The sequence below is a fragment of the Mesoplodon bidens genome (genome assembly GCF_964165515.1).
Source record: "Mesoplodon bidens genome assembly, chromosome: 2".
NCBI classification, from domain to species: Eukaryota; Metazoa; Chordata; class Mammalia; order Artiodactyla; family Ziphiidae; genus Mesoplodon; species Mesoplodon bidens.
Window position 1 is genome coordinate 57878699 of NC_138177.1, and position 16391 is coordinate 57895089.

Here is a 16391-nt window from a genome sequence, read left to right on the forward strand (position 1 = left end):
TTTCCCCCATATAAATCTTGTGCATATTTTGTTAGACTTATATCTATATCTGACAGCATTTAACATTTTGTTAAATGTTAATGAAATGGTATCGTGTTTTTAAATTCCAATTCCAATTGTTCATTGCTAATATATAAGAAATCAGTTGACTTTTGTGTATTAACCTTATATCCTGCAACTTTATTATTATTACTTATTAATTCTAGGAGTTTTGTTGCTGTGGTTGTTGATTCCTTGGGATTTTCTACATAGACCATCATGTCATCTGTGAACAAAGACAGTTTTATTTCTTCCTTCCCAATCTATGTATGTTCAGTTTCCTTTTCTTGTCATTATATTAGCTAGGACCTTCAGTAAGATGTTGAATAGGAGTGGTGAGAGGGAACATCTTGCCTTGCTCCTGAACTCAGAGGGAAATCATCTAGTATTTCACCATTAAGTATGATGTTAGCTGTAGGGTTTTGGTAAATGTGTTTTATCAAGTTGAGGAAGTTCCCCTCTATTCCTAGTTTGCTGAAAATTTTTATCTTTGAATGGGTGTTGGATTATGTCAAATTGATATGAGCATATGATTTTTAGCCTGTTGCCTATAGAATGTTGAACTAGCCTTGTATACCTGGAATAAATCTCACTTGGTTGTGGCATATACTTCTTTTCATACATTGTTGGATGTGATATACTCATACTTCACTTAAAATTTTTGCACCTATGTTCATGAGAGAAATTGTTTGCCTTTCTTGCAATGACTTTGTTAGGTTTGAGTATTAAGGTAATGCTGAATTCCTAGATTGAGTTAGGAAGTAGCCCCTCTGCTATTTTCAGGAAAAATTGTAAAGAATTGGTATAATTTCTACTGTAAATGTTTGCTAGAGTTCATCAGTGAACTAATCTGGGCTGTTGCTTTCTATTTTGGAAGGTTATTTCTTATAGATTCAATTTCTTTAGTTGAATAGACTTATTTTTAATAATAGATACAGGCTTATTCATTTATACATGTAGGCATATTTATATTAACTGTTTTCTTGGTGAGTTTTGGTAGATTGTGCCTTTCAAAAAGTTTGTCCATTTCATGTATGTTTTCATATTTGTGGGCATAGAGTTGTTTACAATACTCCTTTCTTATTTTAATGTCCATGGGATCAGTAGTAATGGTCCCTCTTTTATTTCTGATATTAGTAATTTGTATCTGCTCTCTGACTAGAGGCTCATCAACTTTACTGAATTTTTCCAACAACCAGCTCTCTATCAGATTGTATTTCTCTATCAGTTTTCTGTTTTCAATTTCATTAATTTCTGCTCTAATTCTTATTTCTTTTCTTCTGCTTAATTGGATTTAATTTGCTGTTGTTTATCTAGTTTTCTAACGTAAAAGTTTAGATGATTGATTTTAGATTTTTCTAACATATGCATCAATGCATATATGTATAAGTTTCCAAGCACAGCTTTCACTGCATCCACAAATTTAGATAACATGTATTTTTATTTAGTTTGAAATATTTTAAAATTATTCTTGAAACTTCTTTTTGACCCATATGTTATTTAGAAGTGTGTTGCTTAACTCTAAGTATTTTGTGGTTTTCCATCTATGTTTCTGTTATTGATATCTAGTTTAATTCCACTGTGGTCTGGGAATACTTCATATAATTTCTATTAAAAACCTTTTAAATTTAGTAAGGTGTGTTTTGTGGCCCAGAATGTGGTCTCTCTTAGTGTGTTCCATGGGAATTTGAGGAGAAGGTGTATTCTGCTGTTATTGGATGAAGTATTTTATGATATCAATTAAATCTAGTTGATTGATGGTGCTCTTCAGTTCAATTATGTCCTTACTGATTTTCTGCCTGCTAGATTGGTCAACTGCTGACAGAGGTGTGTTGAAGACTACAACTGTAATGGTGTATTCATCAATGTCTCCTTGTAGTTCTTATCAGTTTTTGTCTCATATTTTGATGTTCTGTTGTGCACACACATTACATCATAATTTGACACATTATGTCTTCACGAATGATTGATCTCTTTATCATTACATAATGTTGCTCCTCATCTCTGATAATTCTCCTCACTCTAGAGCTGGCTTCATCTGAAATTAATATAGCTACTCCACCTATCTTTTGACTAGTGTTAGTATCCCTTTACTTTCTCCATTGCTTTACTTTACTTTTAGTCTGTACTTCTGTCTTTATATTTAAGGTGAGTCTCTTAATATATAATTAGGTCTTTTTTATTCACTCTGACAATCTCTGCCTTTTAACTGGTATATTTAGGCCACTGCTGTTTAAAGTGATAGTTTTTATAGCTGGATTAATATCTACCATATTTTTTATTGTTTTCTATTGATATTTGTCACCATTGCTCAGTTTCTTTTTCTTTTCTTTAATTTTCTGCCCTCTATGTTTTTGATTGAGAATTTTTACAATTCCATTTTTTTCCTCCTCTCTTAACATATCAATTCTACTTCATTTTAAACTTTTCTAAGTAGTTGCCCTTGGGTTTGCAATATACATTTACATCTAATCCAACTACTCTTTCAAATCACACAATACTACTTCATTCAAGTACCTTATAATAGATTATTCCCAATTCCTTCTCCCTTCTGTACCTTATAACACTGCTGTCATTCATTCCACTTACCCTTAATCTATAATCATAGAATACACTGTTGCTATTATCATTTGAACCATTTTTAATTAAGAATAAAAAATAGATCTGAGTTTCTGACTTATTTCTTTCTTTCTGAAGACATTCTTTCTGCATTTCTTACAAGATAAGTCTCCTGATGACAAATTCCCTCATTTTTTGTTTGTCTGAGAAAGCCTTCATTTCTCCTGCACTTATAGAGGATAATTTTGCTGGATATAGAATTCTAAGTTTTTTTTTTTTCTTTCAACACAAAATATTTCACTCTTCTCTCTTGCTTGCATAATTTCTAGAGAAGTCTGATGCAATTGTTAATCTTGCTCCTCTGGCTTCTTTCAAGATTTTCACTTTGTCTTCATTTTCTGCAGTTTGAATGTGATATGCTTAGGTTTAGATTTTTTGATATTTACTCTGGTTGGTACTCTCTGAGCTTCCAGTTCTCAGTTTGGTATTAATTTTTGGAAACTATTGGTCATCACTGCTTCAGATATTTCTTCTCTTCCTTTCTCTTTCTGGTATTCCTATTACATGTATGTTACACCTTTAGTAATTATTTTACAACTCTTGGATATTCTATCTTTTTCACTGTCTTTTTCCTCCTTGCACTTGAGTTCTGGAAATTTCTATTGACGTTTCTTCAAGCTCACTGATCATCTGTTTGTCCTTGTCCAGTCTATTGATGAGCGCATCAAAGGCATTCTTCATTAATGTTATGGTATTTTTTTATTCTAACATTTCCTTTTGATTCTTAGAGTTTCTGTGCTTATGCTTATAGTGTACCTCTATTCTTTATTCTTTTATGCTTTTCACTTCCTCCATTAGCACATTTATCATACTTACTTGCTTCAAGTTCTTGGTTTGATAATTTCAGCATTTCTGCCATATCTGAGTCTGATTCTGATGTTTAATGTGTCTCTGAGCTGTTTTTATTTTCTTTTACTGTATGTGCAATTTTTTAATTGAAATCAAGACATGACCTACTGGGTAAAAGAAACTGAGATAAATAGATGTTTATTGTGTGGTTTTATGTATATCTGGCTAGGGGTAAGCTGTAATTATTGTTTTCTTTTGCTGTATCAGAGGCTAAACTTTCATCTGGTTTCCTTGTTTTTGTCTTCCCAGTTGTCTTTGGGTTTCCCTGAGGCTTCTTAAATAAGGCCTGAGATGTGCAGTTCTTTCCTTTGCAATTCCCTGCTGTTATTTAGGCTCTGTTAATGTTGTGGTAAGGTGTAGGGGGAGGGGAAGCATCCTATAGTCCTGTGATTAGGTCTCAATCTTTTAGTGAGCCTGTGCCCCAGGGCTATGACCTTTACAAATTCCTCTCAGATTTTTTCCCCCTCATTTTGGTAAGACCAGGATTGAAGTTGGGTATTTCCCCTCCCTCATGTTGTGGCTCTGGTACAACCCTGATCAGTTTCTCTTAAAGGCAGGTCTTGTTAAGAAGAAGAGAATATCCTGAGTGTATTTCAAAATAGTTTCTCTTCCCCTTCCCCTGAGAGATGTACAAAGGGATTTTTCTTCAAACTTCATTGTGAGAATCTGGTAGAGTTCCTGGAGGTAAAACTCACAAAAATGTGTGTTGTCCCCTTAAGACTCAGCTCAAGTCTGTCTAGTCTGAACTTCCAGCAATTTGTCGCTTACAGTTTAGGATTTCTTACCCCAGCATTGGTTCCTCAGAGGTTTCTGCTCTTGGGCTTCTGTTCTGGTAAGTTGTATTTGCCTGTCTGTCTCTCCAGTTTTGGGGACTAACAGTATTTTGCCCAGTGACCTCATTCTGAGATGAATCTAAGAAAAATTGTTGATTTTCACTTTATTCAGCTTTTTTTCTTATTGTGAGAACAGGAGTGACAACTTCCAAGTTCTTTATATGCTAGACTGGAAGTCCTGATTCACTTTTTAAAACTATTATTGATTTTTCTTGCTGTATATCTAAACATTCATTAAATTTTAATTTTAAAACAGATTAGCAAAAGAAAATCAACAGAATTTCAACACTCATAGATAACTATTGTTGATATTTGTGTATATATCTTTTCAGTCTTTTTTCTACACATGTCTGCCTGTCCCTCTATCTTTCTATCATCTATCTATCTATCATCTATCTATCTATCTTTCATCTATCTATCTATCTGTCATCTATCTATCTACCCATCTATCATCTATCTATCTATCCAGTTACCTACCTATCTACTTACTTATGTCTCTCTCAACAAACAAAGAATTAAAATGGGCCTTTGGACCTAAGATGGTAAGATTGTATGCAAATACATGGTTATGATATTACCTTTTAAAAATTCTTTGCAAACTTAATAGGTAAAAATATAAATGTTTTCCATTACATTTTTTACTTCTTTGACATTTTCTCATTGATGTATGAGTTCTATATATAACAAAATATTACTCTTTTATTATATATAATACCATATGATACACTATCATTCACCTTGTTTTTCTATTTTATTTTGAGGTCTGCTTTGCTTTTGAACCTAAATTAAAGAGATTGAGTTGATGGTTTTGTGTGATAAACAAAAGTCTGGAGTAACTTAAGTTGAATCATGAACATAACAAGTTAGTGAAAATAATAAATTGAATATCAAAATTATGGATAAAATAATGGAGTAGTAACACTGTGGACGTTAATTTAACATCAGTATATAATGAAATCCTCTACTCTCACATAATAGAATACTAATACAGTAATGAGAATAAACAAACTACAACTACATGCAATAATATGAAAGAATCTCAAAAGAAGAGGTTGAATATAAAAAGAGTGATATTAATAATTCCATTTATATACAGATTAAAAGTAGGCAAATTTATCTATGGTATGAGAAGTTACCATTGACCTAGGGAGTAGTGACTGGAATGGTCACTAGTGATCAAATCCTGGTGATTTGGCTGTGTTCATTTCATGAAAATTCATTGTGCACTTATGCTTTGTGTAGTTTTCTGTATGTATGTTATACTTTAAAAAATTATTGTTGAGCAGGACTTCCCTGGTGGTGCAGTGGTTAAGAATTCACCTGCCAATGCAGGGGACACGGGTGTGATCCCTGGTCCAGGAAGATCCCATATACTGCTGAGTAACTAAGCCCATGTGCCACAACTACTGAAGCCTGTGTGCCACAACTACTGAAGCCCGTGTGCTGCAACTGTTGAAGCCCACGTGCCTAGAGTCTGTGCTCCGCAACAACAGAAGCCACTGAAATGAAAAGCCCATGCACTACAATGAAGAGTAGTCCCCGCTCACCACAACTAGAGAGAAAAAGCCCGTGCACAGCAAAAAAGACCCAAAATAAAATCTAAAAATTAAAAAAAATTATTTTTGAGATATAATTGACATATAACATTATTTTCATTTCAGATGTACAATATAATGATTCAATACTTGTATATATTGTAAAATGATCACCACAATAAGTCTAGATAACATCCATCACGACACAGTTATAAATTTTTTTTCTTGTGATGCATATTTTTTAAATTGACTGTCTTAGCAACTTTCCAATATACACTTCGGTATTATTAACTATAGTCAACATTCTGTACATTACATCCCCAGGACTTACTTCTTTTATAACTGGAAGTCTGTACCTTTTCACCCCCTTCACACTATTTCTCCCACCCTCCCAACCCCCTGGCTCTGGCAACCACAAATCACTTTGTATGAGTTTGTTTGTTTCTGTATCTATGAGTTTGTTTTTCAGATTCTACATATAAGTGAACTCATATGGTATTTGTCGTACTCTGTCTAACTTATTTCACTTAGCATTATGTCCTCAAGTTCCACCTACGTTGTCACAGATGGCAATATTTCATTCGTTTTATAGCTGAATAATATTCCATTATATATGTGTATATGTATGTACAAATATATACACAAACACAAACATACATACATACAGGCACACCTCATTTTATCCACTTTTCTTTATTGTGCTTTGCAGATACTGCATCATTTTACAAATTGAAGGGATTTGTGGCAACCCAAGTAAGTCAGTCAGCTCCATTCTTCCAGCAGCATTTGCTCCCTCTGTGTCTCTGAGTCACAGTTTGGTAATTCTCACAATATTTCAAACTTTTTCATTATTATTATATTTGTTATGGTGATCTGTGATCTTTGATGTTATTACTATGACTTGCTGAAGGTTCTGATGATGGTTAGCATTTTTTAGCAACAAAGTATTTTAAAATTAAGGCATTGTTTTTTAGATGTAATGCTACTGAACACTTAATAGACTACAGTATCATGTAAACACAACTTTTATATATACCACCAAAATTTTGTAGGTGTTCAGGAACTGAACCTACAATATTGCTGAGGTATGCCTGTGTCCCACGTTTTTTTAATTCACTCATCCATCAATGGACACTTAGGTCACATCTATGTCTTGGCTATTGTAAATAATGCTGCATTGAACATGAGGGTGCATATATCTTTTGAAGTTCGTGTTTTTATTTACTTTGGATAAATACCCAGAAGTGGAATTCTATTTTTAATTTTTTGAGAAACCTCCATACTGTTTCCATAGTGGTTGTACCAATTTACATTCCCACCAAGAATTCCCAGTGCACAAGAATTACTTTTGCTTCACATCCTCACCAACAGTTGTTACTTCTTCTCTTTTTAGAACAGCCATTATAACCGGTGTGAGGTGCTATTTCATTGTGATTTTGGTTTGCATTTCTAGTATGTATGTTATACCTCAATAAAAATTTTAAAAAGATCTGTACCTTGACCAAATACCAGGTTCCCTCCAACCCCCAATAAAAATGTGTCAAGGTGGTGCCTGTCATAGTGTATCTGCAAGAATATTTATAATTGTGGTCTTGTGCTTTATAGTTTGTGGTATAAATAATGTACCCCCACAGTACTGTCTCAAAGTACTGTCTCAGTGATCCCACCAGGTCACTGTGGATTTCCAAGGTGAGAGGAAAGGTGATTCATTCTATATTGACTCCACCTTGCAGTGCACACATCTGAATGTGCCCAGAATTAAATTGGCCTAAATTCCCTACACTACATCTCTTTAGATCAACTCTCAGTCAGTGTTAACTCAATGGTGGGAAACCTTTCACAATGAATACGTATAAAAAATCACCATATTGTACAATTTAAATATCTTACAATTTAGTTTGTCAATTACACCTCAATAAAGCTAAAAAAAATGTAACAGACAAACAAAACAAAAACAAAGTCTGTGCAAAGGATATAAACTGGCTCCATAGTAGGGCTGTGTGGAACAAGTTTGGTTGCTTTTCACCCCTCGGACCCAGAGCATCAGCACCATTCTATTTTGAAAGGCCAGTTCACTGGTCTTCTTTTTTTTGCTCCATGATGATTGTATTTTAAGGATCTCATTGCTCCTTTCTATTATTGGGCTTCAGAATCACTCTGATATAACTCAATAGGTTACAAAAACTTTGAATCTTATGGAACTCCTTAAACTTCTTATGCAAATCTATAACCTCTTCTTCAGACACTTTTAAACTCCAAATTTTAATGTATTTTTGTGTGCGTGTGCACACACACACAACACACACACACACACTTCACCAGACTGCTCCAAACTAATTTATTCAAAGAAAAAAGATTTACAGAAATGTATTTAAAATTTCAGACAAACTCCTGCTCTTCAAAAGACCATGATCTGATATTATTAAAACAAGTACTAGGAAGTTAGTATCAATGAAACCCTTCAGCAGTGTGACAAACAGAATTTTTACTTCAATTTAACTAGTTGCTCAAATTCAATTAATATAGACTAAGAATCCATTAGCCCTTGAAGAGTCTTCATAAAAGTATCAAAACACTAAATACACAAGTTAACCCGAATCCCAAATTATCTTTGACATTTGCTACAATTTGGGGTATTTCCCCTACTATCATCTTGAGTAGTTAGTGTGTGGCAATTCTGTCTTGAGTCCTTGATAACTGAAGAGTCCTTTTCAGTGTTATGACCTTAATTTTTTTTTTCTGGAGTAAACACGGACATGCTTAAAGAAGCTAAATTTATTTCATAAAGGTATTAAATGCAATAAAATGAGTATACTGTGTTAAGTGACGTCATTTAAAAAAACTAAATCACACTGCATATATTTTCTACATCTCTAAGTTCATGTAATATAATATTTTACATTAAATTTAAGTATACTTTAAAGATTCTGAGCTTGTTTTTGAGATTTCCCCTTCCCTACTACACTTCTGGCTAATAGTTTCCAACCTATTTTAACTAAATAAATGGCAGCATCAAGCCACAGATCAAATCAAAGCAAACCAAACAAAATGCAATGTAGCACATCACCTTTACTTGAACTAGTAAAAGCTTTATAAGGATTAATTGCTCTCTGCTACATTTTTTGGAAAGGTTTAACAGTAGGGTTATGCAAGAAGAAATAAAATGAAAAAAAATTCAACAAATAGTACTGATAGGATAACTTCATTTCTGTTTTTTGAAAATAAAGATACTTTATATAGTAATAAAGCTAAAGCAGTCCAGGAAAATATAAATTGTGTTAAGAATCTATTAAATCTGAGTAGAGATTTTTATTCTAATGAGAATATTAATTTCTACACTTTAAAAACTTGTAGTAGTGTGTTCATATTTTCATAATAAGAGTTTTTCAAAGCCAAAATAAAAATAAGGACACTTTTTGGAGGTATGGTTATCTTAGAAAGCTCTTCTTATCATCGCTTAGTTAACACTACAGCCAATGAATAGAGATATAGCTTATGCATTTTGCTGGGGAAATAGCCATTAAAAGCTCTTATAGCGTCTTGCTGCTAATGTCCCTGCCAGCATCATCTCTGTATTAACTCTCACTAAGGACCTAGAACTCTAAAAACCAGATATGAGGCAGGACCTGTGTGTCTGACATGGCCTCCAGACAAGTGTCATCACTTCACATGCACCTGGGACCACTGCAAAAAATTTTTTTTCCTTTTAAATGGGATACAGAGTTGTAATGTAAAAAATAAATAGTTGAAGGTAGGGTTGGATTAGGTGCATTCCATTCTCAGAGGCATACAGATAACCCAAAGCTCTATTTTTTTCCCTCTAGAAAATAAACAATAACCAAGTATTGCATAACATGTTCATTTTAAGTGATATAAAGCCCCTCATAAGCATCCACAAATTGAATAAGGGACATGGAACTAATGGCTTCAGGGTGGTTTCTGCCTCCAGGTGCTCCTTGGGATGACTTTCTAATTGAAAGCTTAATGAGGGGTACAGCAGGGGACCCCTTGGAGAGCACTCATATGTGCTCCTTGCTCTGTGGAGACACAGAGGTCTGGAGCCTGACTTACACTGGTTAGAGCAAAAAACAACTGTGAACATGTTCTGCTTCCAACAGGGCACATAGAAGGCAAGGGACTGGCTGGGTAATTCTGGGGGGATGGAGCAGGGAAGTGTGTTGAGGTGAGATCAATCGACATGCTGGGAGAACATGAGTTTTTGCTGTAGAATGGATCATCCATTCTAGGGGAGCCAGCATGGAGTGAGTCCTCTTGGGTTGCCAGGAGGATATAGGCCATCAAAGTTAAACTAGGCTAGAGATGGACCACCAGATGTCCAGGGGCATAAAGTGGAGAAACATGAGAACATAATGTATTAACCAGTTTCTAGAGATGGCTTAAAACAAACAAACAAGCAAGGAAAAATCCTACTTCATATCCTTGCAATACTTATGCATGTGGCCTCACAATGCATAATGTAGATCATAAGCCATGCAAAACTGCTTTGTTGCAGTCTTCTTTCTTTCAAGTGTATGAAAGTATCAAGCACCTCAAAAGCAAAGAATGAGCAAGCAAGTAATGTCATGTTAGAAAAATGTATAGTTTTAAAAAATATTATACTATTGAACTTTAGTCATCTTACACAAAAATTCTTAAATAATTCAGCAAGTCTTTGGGACAAGTGATGGAGTTACTGCGTTCTGCATTCTTCCTTTACTTTCCAAAGGCTGAGATTATGAAGTTAGACAACGTTGGTGCACTTGCTTACCACGGGTCTGTGTACGTCCCAGAATGCTCTCTCCTGACTATCAAGGATCTTTCTTTCAATCTTGTCTCTCTTCTTGTCCACTCTGTTAATATCATAACAATGAATAATAAGTAGTGTTAATTGTAGTGCCTCTCTGGACAGAAGGCCACAACTTGGACAAATCTTCCAAAAGACTCACAAGGACTCACTTTGCTTGTGCTTCTGCTTGCATAAAAATGAACTCCCACTTCCGAGCAAATGCCCTCTGCAGCCTGGCCAAGCTCTCCTGAAAAATATACCATGGTGAAGACATTCTGGTGCTCAGCTTTACTACTCCCTTCTATTTTATCTATATGTACTTACCAAAAAAACAAATTAGAATTTCTAAAGGAGTAAGTGTACTTGGAATGATAAGTCATGCTCACTGAATGCAGCTAATACTCATATTAACAGTCACAGAGGACACAGGAAAACCTATTACGAATATTAATATTGGAGAACATAACTAAAAATAAAAAATACTAAACTCACCTTATATAAAAAAGTGCTCAAGACTAATCCATTGGATTTTCCTGTGCTCAGTTTACTAAGGATCAGTAAAGCAATACTCTCTACTACTGATTCAATCAGTCTATCCAGTTCCTGAGAAAAGTGTAAACCCTCAGCCCCCTACTACCCAATTGTAGACAGTGCTTCAAATTTAGTAAATCAGAACATAGCAAACATCTGAACAAACTACATGAGATTAATTTAATCTGCTGATGGTGACCAACATAAAGGTTTTGCAAAAACCATTTTCCCAGTGTAAATGCTCTATAATTCTCTAAGTTTGGATATCTTCATTATATACAGCATATATATATATATATATATATATATATATATATATATATATATATATATATAAGTTTTTACATTTAAGTCAATTTTAGCAAATAAGATATGCTTCCTCCTTCTTCTCTGAGTTTGTGTATTTAGAATTTCACCATGCTCAGTGTGAATGATGAGAGGAAGTAAGCAAGTAAGGGATATGTTAAATCATTATGCTGCCCTTCCCTGGAAATCTGATCCCTAAGATCCATGAATGTAGAAAGTTAAGAGTGCCCAGAAACGACTGTAGGCCTTATTCTTGCTCATTTTATACATTTCTTTGTCAGGAAGTCCTTGGTACTTACAGCTTCATAGTCGGCTAGCTCCAGCCTTGCTTTGTTTTGCATTGTTCTTTTGCAGAGGTAAACCGCTGTAAGGGAAAAAAAAATCAATCATCTCTCACCTGCTTATTTACATTGAGACACTAAAAATAAAAATAGAGCATATAAACCAAGACATGTTGGTCTTTGTCATTTTTCCCCAAGTTGTAATTTTCTCTTTTTATCTTTTTTTTGGACAAAATAAATAATCTGTAACATCATTACTGAAATTCAAACATAGCGGTAATATAAACAGGTGTTATAAGAAAATAGATATGTTTAGAAACTTGGTAACCATTTCCTTTATTTCATTAAATAGTTGTCACAATTTTAGTTTCCTCAAAATATAAGGGGAAAAAATAAAGCCTTTTCAATAAAAGATCAAATGAATGTTAAAATCTGGATATACAAATAACACGATTTTTTAAAAAAGAATTGCATGAAGAGGGAATCACTATTTGCATATTAAATTATTTCCGTATTCTACTGTCAACTGAAATAATTTATTAATGTAAACTGAAGGCTTCTTAGCATCTTCTTTGCTGCATTCCACAAGGATCAATCATCAATCAGTCATTTTGTCACTAGGAGATAGGAGAGTATAACATCTGACCTAACTATAATCCAATAACCTTTTAATTCAATTTTCCTTGAGGACTCTGTTTTCTCCATTACCAGGCAAAGTCCATCTGGGAAGAAGATTTACAGGAAAAATGACAGACAGAAAGAGGACGTTGACAGCAGCTTTGCCATCAAACAGTCAAATTTCTTCAGTGATTTCAGGAATATTAGTGACTCTCATGTTAATATCAAGACACTCAGAAGGGAGGAGATAAGATGTCGAAGTAGAAGGACTGGAGCTCTCTCACAAAATACCAAAATCACAACTATCTGCAGAACAACCACTGACAATAAAGACTGTAACCTACAAAAGAAGATATTCTACATCCAAAGACAAACAGGAAGCCATGATGAGAAGGGGCGTTTTCACAATATAATCAAATCTCATACCCACCAGGTGGGCAACCCACAAACTGGAAAACAATTATATCTCAGAAGTTCTCCCACAGTAGTGAGACTTCTGAGCCAGACATCAGGCTCTCCAGTCTGAGGGTCTGGCATCAGGAGGAGGAACCACCAGAGAATTGGGCTTTGAAGGCCAGGGGACTTGAGTGCAGGAGCTCCACAGGACTGGGGGAAACAGACACGCCACTCTTGAAGGGTGCACACAAGGTTTCATGTACCCTGGCATCCAGGACAAAGCAGTGACTCCACAGGAGCCTGGGCCAGATCTACCTGCGAGTCTTAGAGGGTCTCCTGGGGAGGCATGGGTGGGCTGTGGCACATGGTGAGGACAAGGACACTGGTAGCAGAGGGCCAGGGAATATTCATCAGTGTGAGCTCTCAAGGAGGCTGCCATTTTGGCACTGAGACCCAACCCCACCCAACAGCCTGCTGACTCCAGTACTGGGATGCCTCAGGCCAAACAACCAACAAGGTGAGAACACAGCCCCATCCATCAGCAGACAGGCTGCCAAAAGTCGTCCTGAGCTCACAGCCTCCTCTTAACACACCTGTTGACATGGCCCTGCCCACAAGAGGGACAACACCCAGCTCCCCCCACCAGTGGGCAGGCCCCAGTCTCTCCTACCAGGAAGCCTGCACAAGTCCCTGGAAGAACCTAACCACCAGGGGGCAAACACCAGGAGCAAGAGGAAGTACAATCCTGCAGCCTGCAGAAGAGAGACCACAAACAGAAAGTTAGGCAAAATGAGATGGCAGAGAAATATGTTCCAGATGAAGGAACAAGATAAAACCCCAGAAGAACAACTAGGTGAAGTGTAGATAGGCAATCTACCTGAAAAAGAATTTGGAGTAATGATCATAAAGATGACCCAAGATCTCAGAAAAAGAATGAAGGCACAGACCAGGAAGATAAAACAAATGTTTAAAAAAGAGGTAGATAATTCAAAGAACAAAAAACAGAGAAGAACAATAAAATAACTGAAATGAAAAATATACTAGAAGGAATAATTAGCAGAATAAATGAGGCACAAGAACAGACATGTGAGCTGGAAGACAGATTGGGGGAAATCACTGCCATGGAACAGAATAAAGAAAAAAGATTGAAAATGAATGAAGACTGTCACAGAGAGCTCTGGGACAACATTAAATGTACCAACATTCGCATTATAGGGGTCTCAGAAGGAGAAGAGAGAGAGTAAAGGACCTGGGGAAATATTTGAACAGATATTAGGAGAAAACTTCCTTAACATGGAAAAGGAAACACTCACTCAAGTCCAGGAAGCACAGAGAGTCCCATACAGGATAAAACCAAGGAGGAATATGCAGAGACACATATTAACCAAACTAACAAAAATTAAAGGCAAAGAGAAAATACTAAAAGCAACAAGGGAAAAGCAACAAATAACATGCAAGGGAATCCCAATAAGGCTATCAGCTGATTTTTCAGCAGAAACTCTGCAGGCCAGAAGGGAGTGACATGATATATTTAAATGATGAAAGGAAAAAAACTATAACTAAGAATACTCTAGCCAGCAAGGCTCTCATTCAGACTTGAGGAGAAATGTAAAGTTTTACTGACAAGCAAAAGTTAAGAGAATTCAGCACCACCAAACCAGCTTTACAACAAATGCTAAAGGAATTTCTCTAGGCAGAAAAGAAGAGGCAACAGCTAGAAAGAAAGAAACAAACAAAATTACAAATGGGAAAGTTCACCAGTAAAGGCAAACATACAGTAAAGGTTGGAAATCATCCACATGCAAATATGATATTAAAACCAGCAATCATGAGGAGAACACAAATCCAGGATGTTGGATATGCATTTGAAGAGACCAGCAATTTGAAAAAATCATATATATATATATACACATATATACATATATATGTGTATATATATGAATATATATATATATAGCTAAATAAAAACCACATGGGAACCTCACTCAAAAATCTACAATAGATACACACACACAAAAGAAAAAACATAATAAAACACAACAGTAAAGATACTCATCAAATCACAAGAGAAGAGAATAAAATAGGAAGGGAAGAAAAAAGACCTACCTAAAGAAATCAAAAACAATTAACAAAATACCAATAAGAACATACATATTGATAATTACCTTAAATGTAAATGGATAAAATACTACTACAAAGAAAGGCATAGACTGGATGAATGGATACAAAAACAAGACCTGCATATATGCTGTGTAAAAGTGACCCATTTCAGATCTAGGGACACATATAGACTGAAAGTGAAGGGGTGGAAAAAGATATTCTATGCAAATGGAATTAAAAAAACAAAGCTGGAGTAGTAATACTCATATCAGACAAAATAGATGTAAAAATAAAGACTGTTACAAGAGGCAAAGAAGGACACTACATAATGATCAAGGGATGAATCCAAGAAGATGACAAAACAATTGCAAATTTATGTTCACCCAACATAGGAGGATCTCAATATATAAGGCAAATGCTAACAGTATTAAAGGAAAAATCAACAATAAAAGAATAATAGTGGGGGACTTTAACACCTCACTTACATCAATGGAGAGAACACTCAGACAGAAAATCAATAAGGAAACACAATAAGGCCTTAAATGACACATTAGACTAGATGGCCTTAATTGATATTTATAAAACATTCCATCCCAAAGCAGCAGAATACACATTCTTCTCAAGTACACATGGAACATTCTCTAAGATAGAACACATGCTGGACCACAAAGCAAGCCTTTATAAATTTAAGAAAATTGAAATCATATCAAATATCTTTTCTGACCACATTGCTATGACATTAGAAATCAACCACAAGAAAAAAAACACAAACACGTGGAGGTGAAATATTATGTCACTAAACAATCAATGGATCACTGAAGAAATCAAAGAGAAAATTAAAAAATACTTAAAGACAAATGACAAGGAAAACATGACAATCCAAAACCTATGGGGTGCAGCAAAAGCAGTTCTAAAAGGGAAGTTTATAGCAATACAGTCTTACCTCAGGAAACAAGGGAAATCTTAAATAAACAACTTAAACCTACACCTAAATCAACTAGAGAAAGAAGAACAAACAAAACCCAAAGTTAGTAGAAGAAAGAAAACATAAAGATGGGAGCAGAAATAAATTAAATACAGACTAAGAAAACAATAGAAAACATCTATGAAACTAAAAGATGGTTCTTTGAAAAGATAAATAAAACTGATAAACCTTTAGCCAGACTCATCAAGAAAAAAAGGGAGAGGACTGAAATCAATAACATTAGAAATGAAAAAGGTGAAGTTACAACAGACACCACAGAAATACAAAGGACCATAAGACACTACTACAAGCAACTATACACCAATAAAATGGACAACCTAAAAGAAAAGGACAATTTTGTAGAAGGTACAATCTCCCGAGACTGAATCAGGAAGAAATGGAAAATATGAATAGACCAATCACAAGCACTGAAATTGAAACTGTGAATCACAACAAACAAAAGGCCAGGAACAAATGTCTTCACAGGCAAATTTTATCAAACATTTAGAGAAGGGTTAACATCTATCCTTCTGA

At 35.0% G+C, this 16391-nt stretch overlaps 1 protein-coding gene across 2 annotated transcripts in view; it reads right to left on the reverse strand.

Moving 5' to 3' along the window:
* RGS7 (regulator of G protein signaling 7) overlaps positions 1 to 16391 on the reverse strand; it is a gene marked incomplete at its 5' end in the record, with an annotated part of 639686 nt that overhangs the window by 84498 nt on the left and 538797 nt on the right. The window contains 3 exons of one of the 2 annotated variants that reach the window (XM_081256455.1): positions 10644 to 10725; positions 10832 to 10908; positions 11798 to 11862. The exons of the other annotated variant lie outside the window; for it this stretch is intronic. Coding sequence (XP_081112581.1) covers positions 10644 to 10725; positions 10832 to 10908; positions 11798 to 11862 — 224 coding nt within the window. The remainder of the gene's footprint in view (positions 1 to 10643; positions 10726 to 10831; positions 10909 to 11797; positions 11863 to 16391) is intronic. 2 annotated transcript variants of the gene reach the window in all.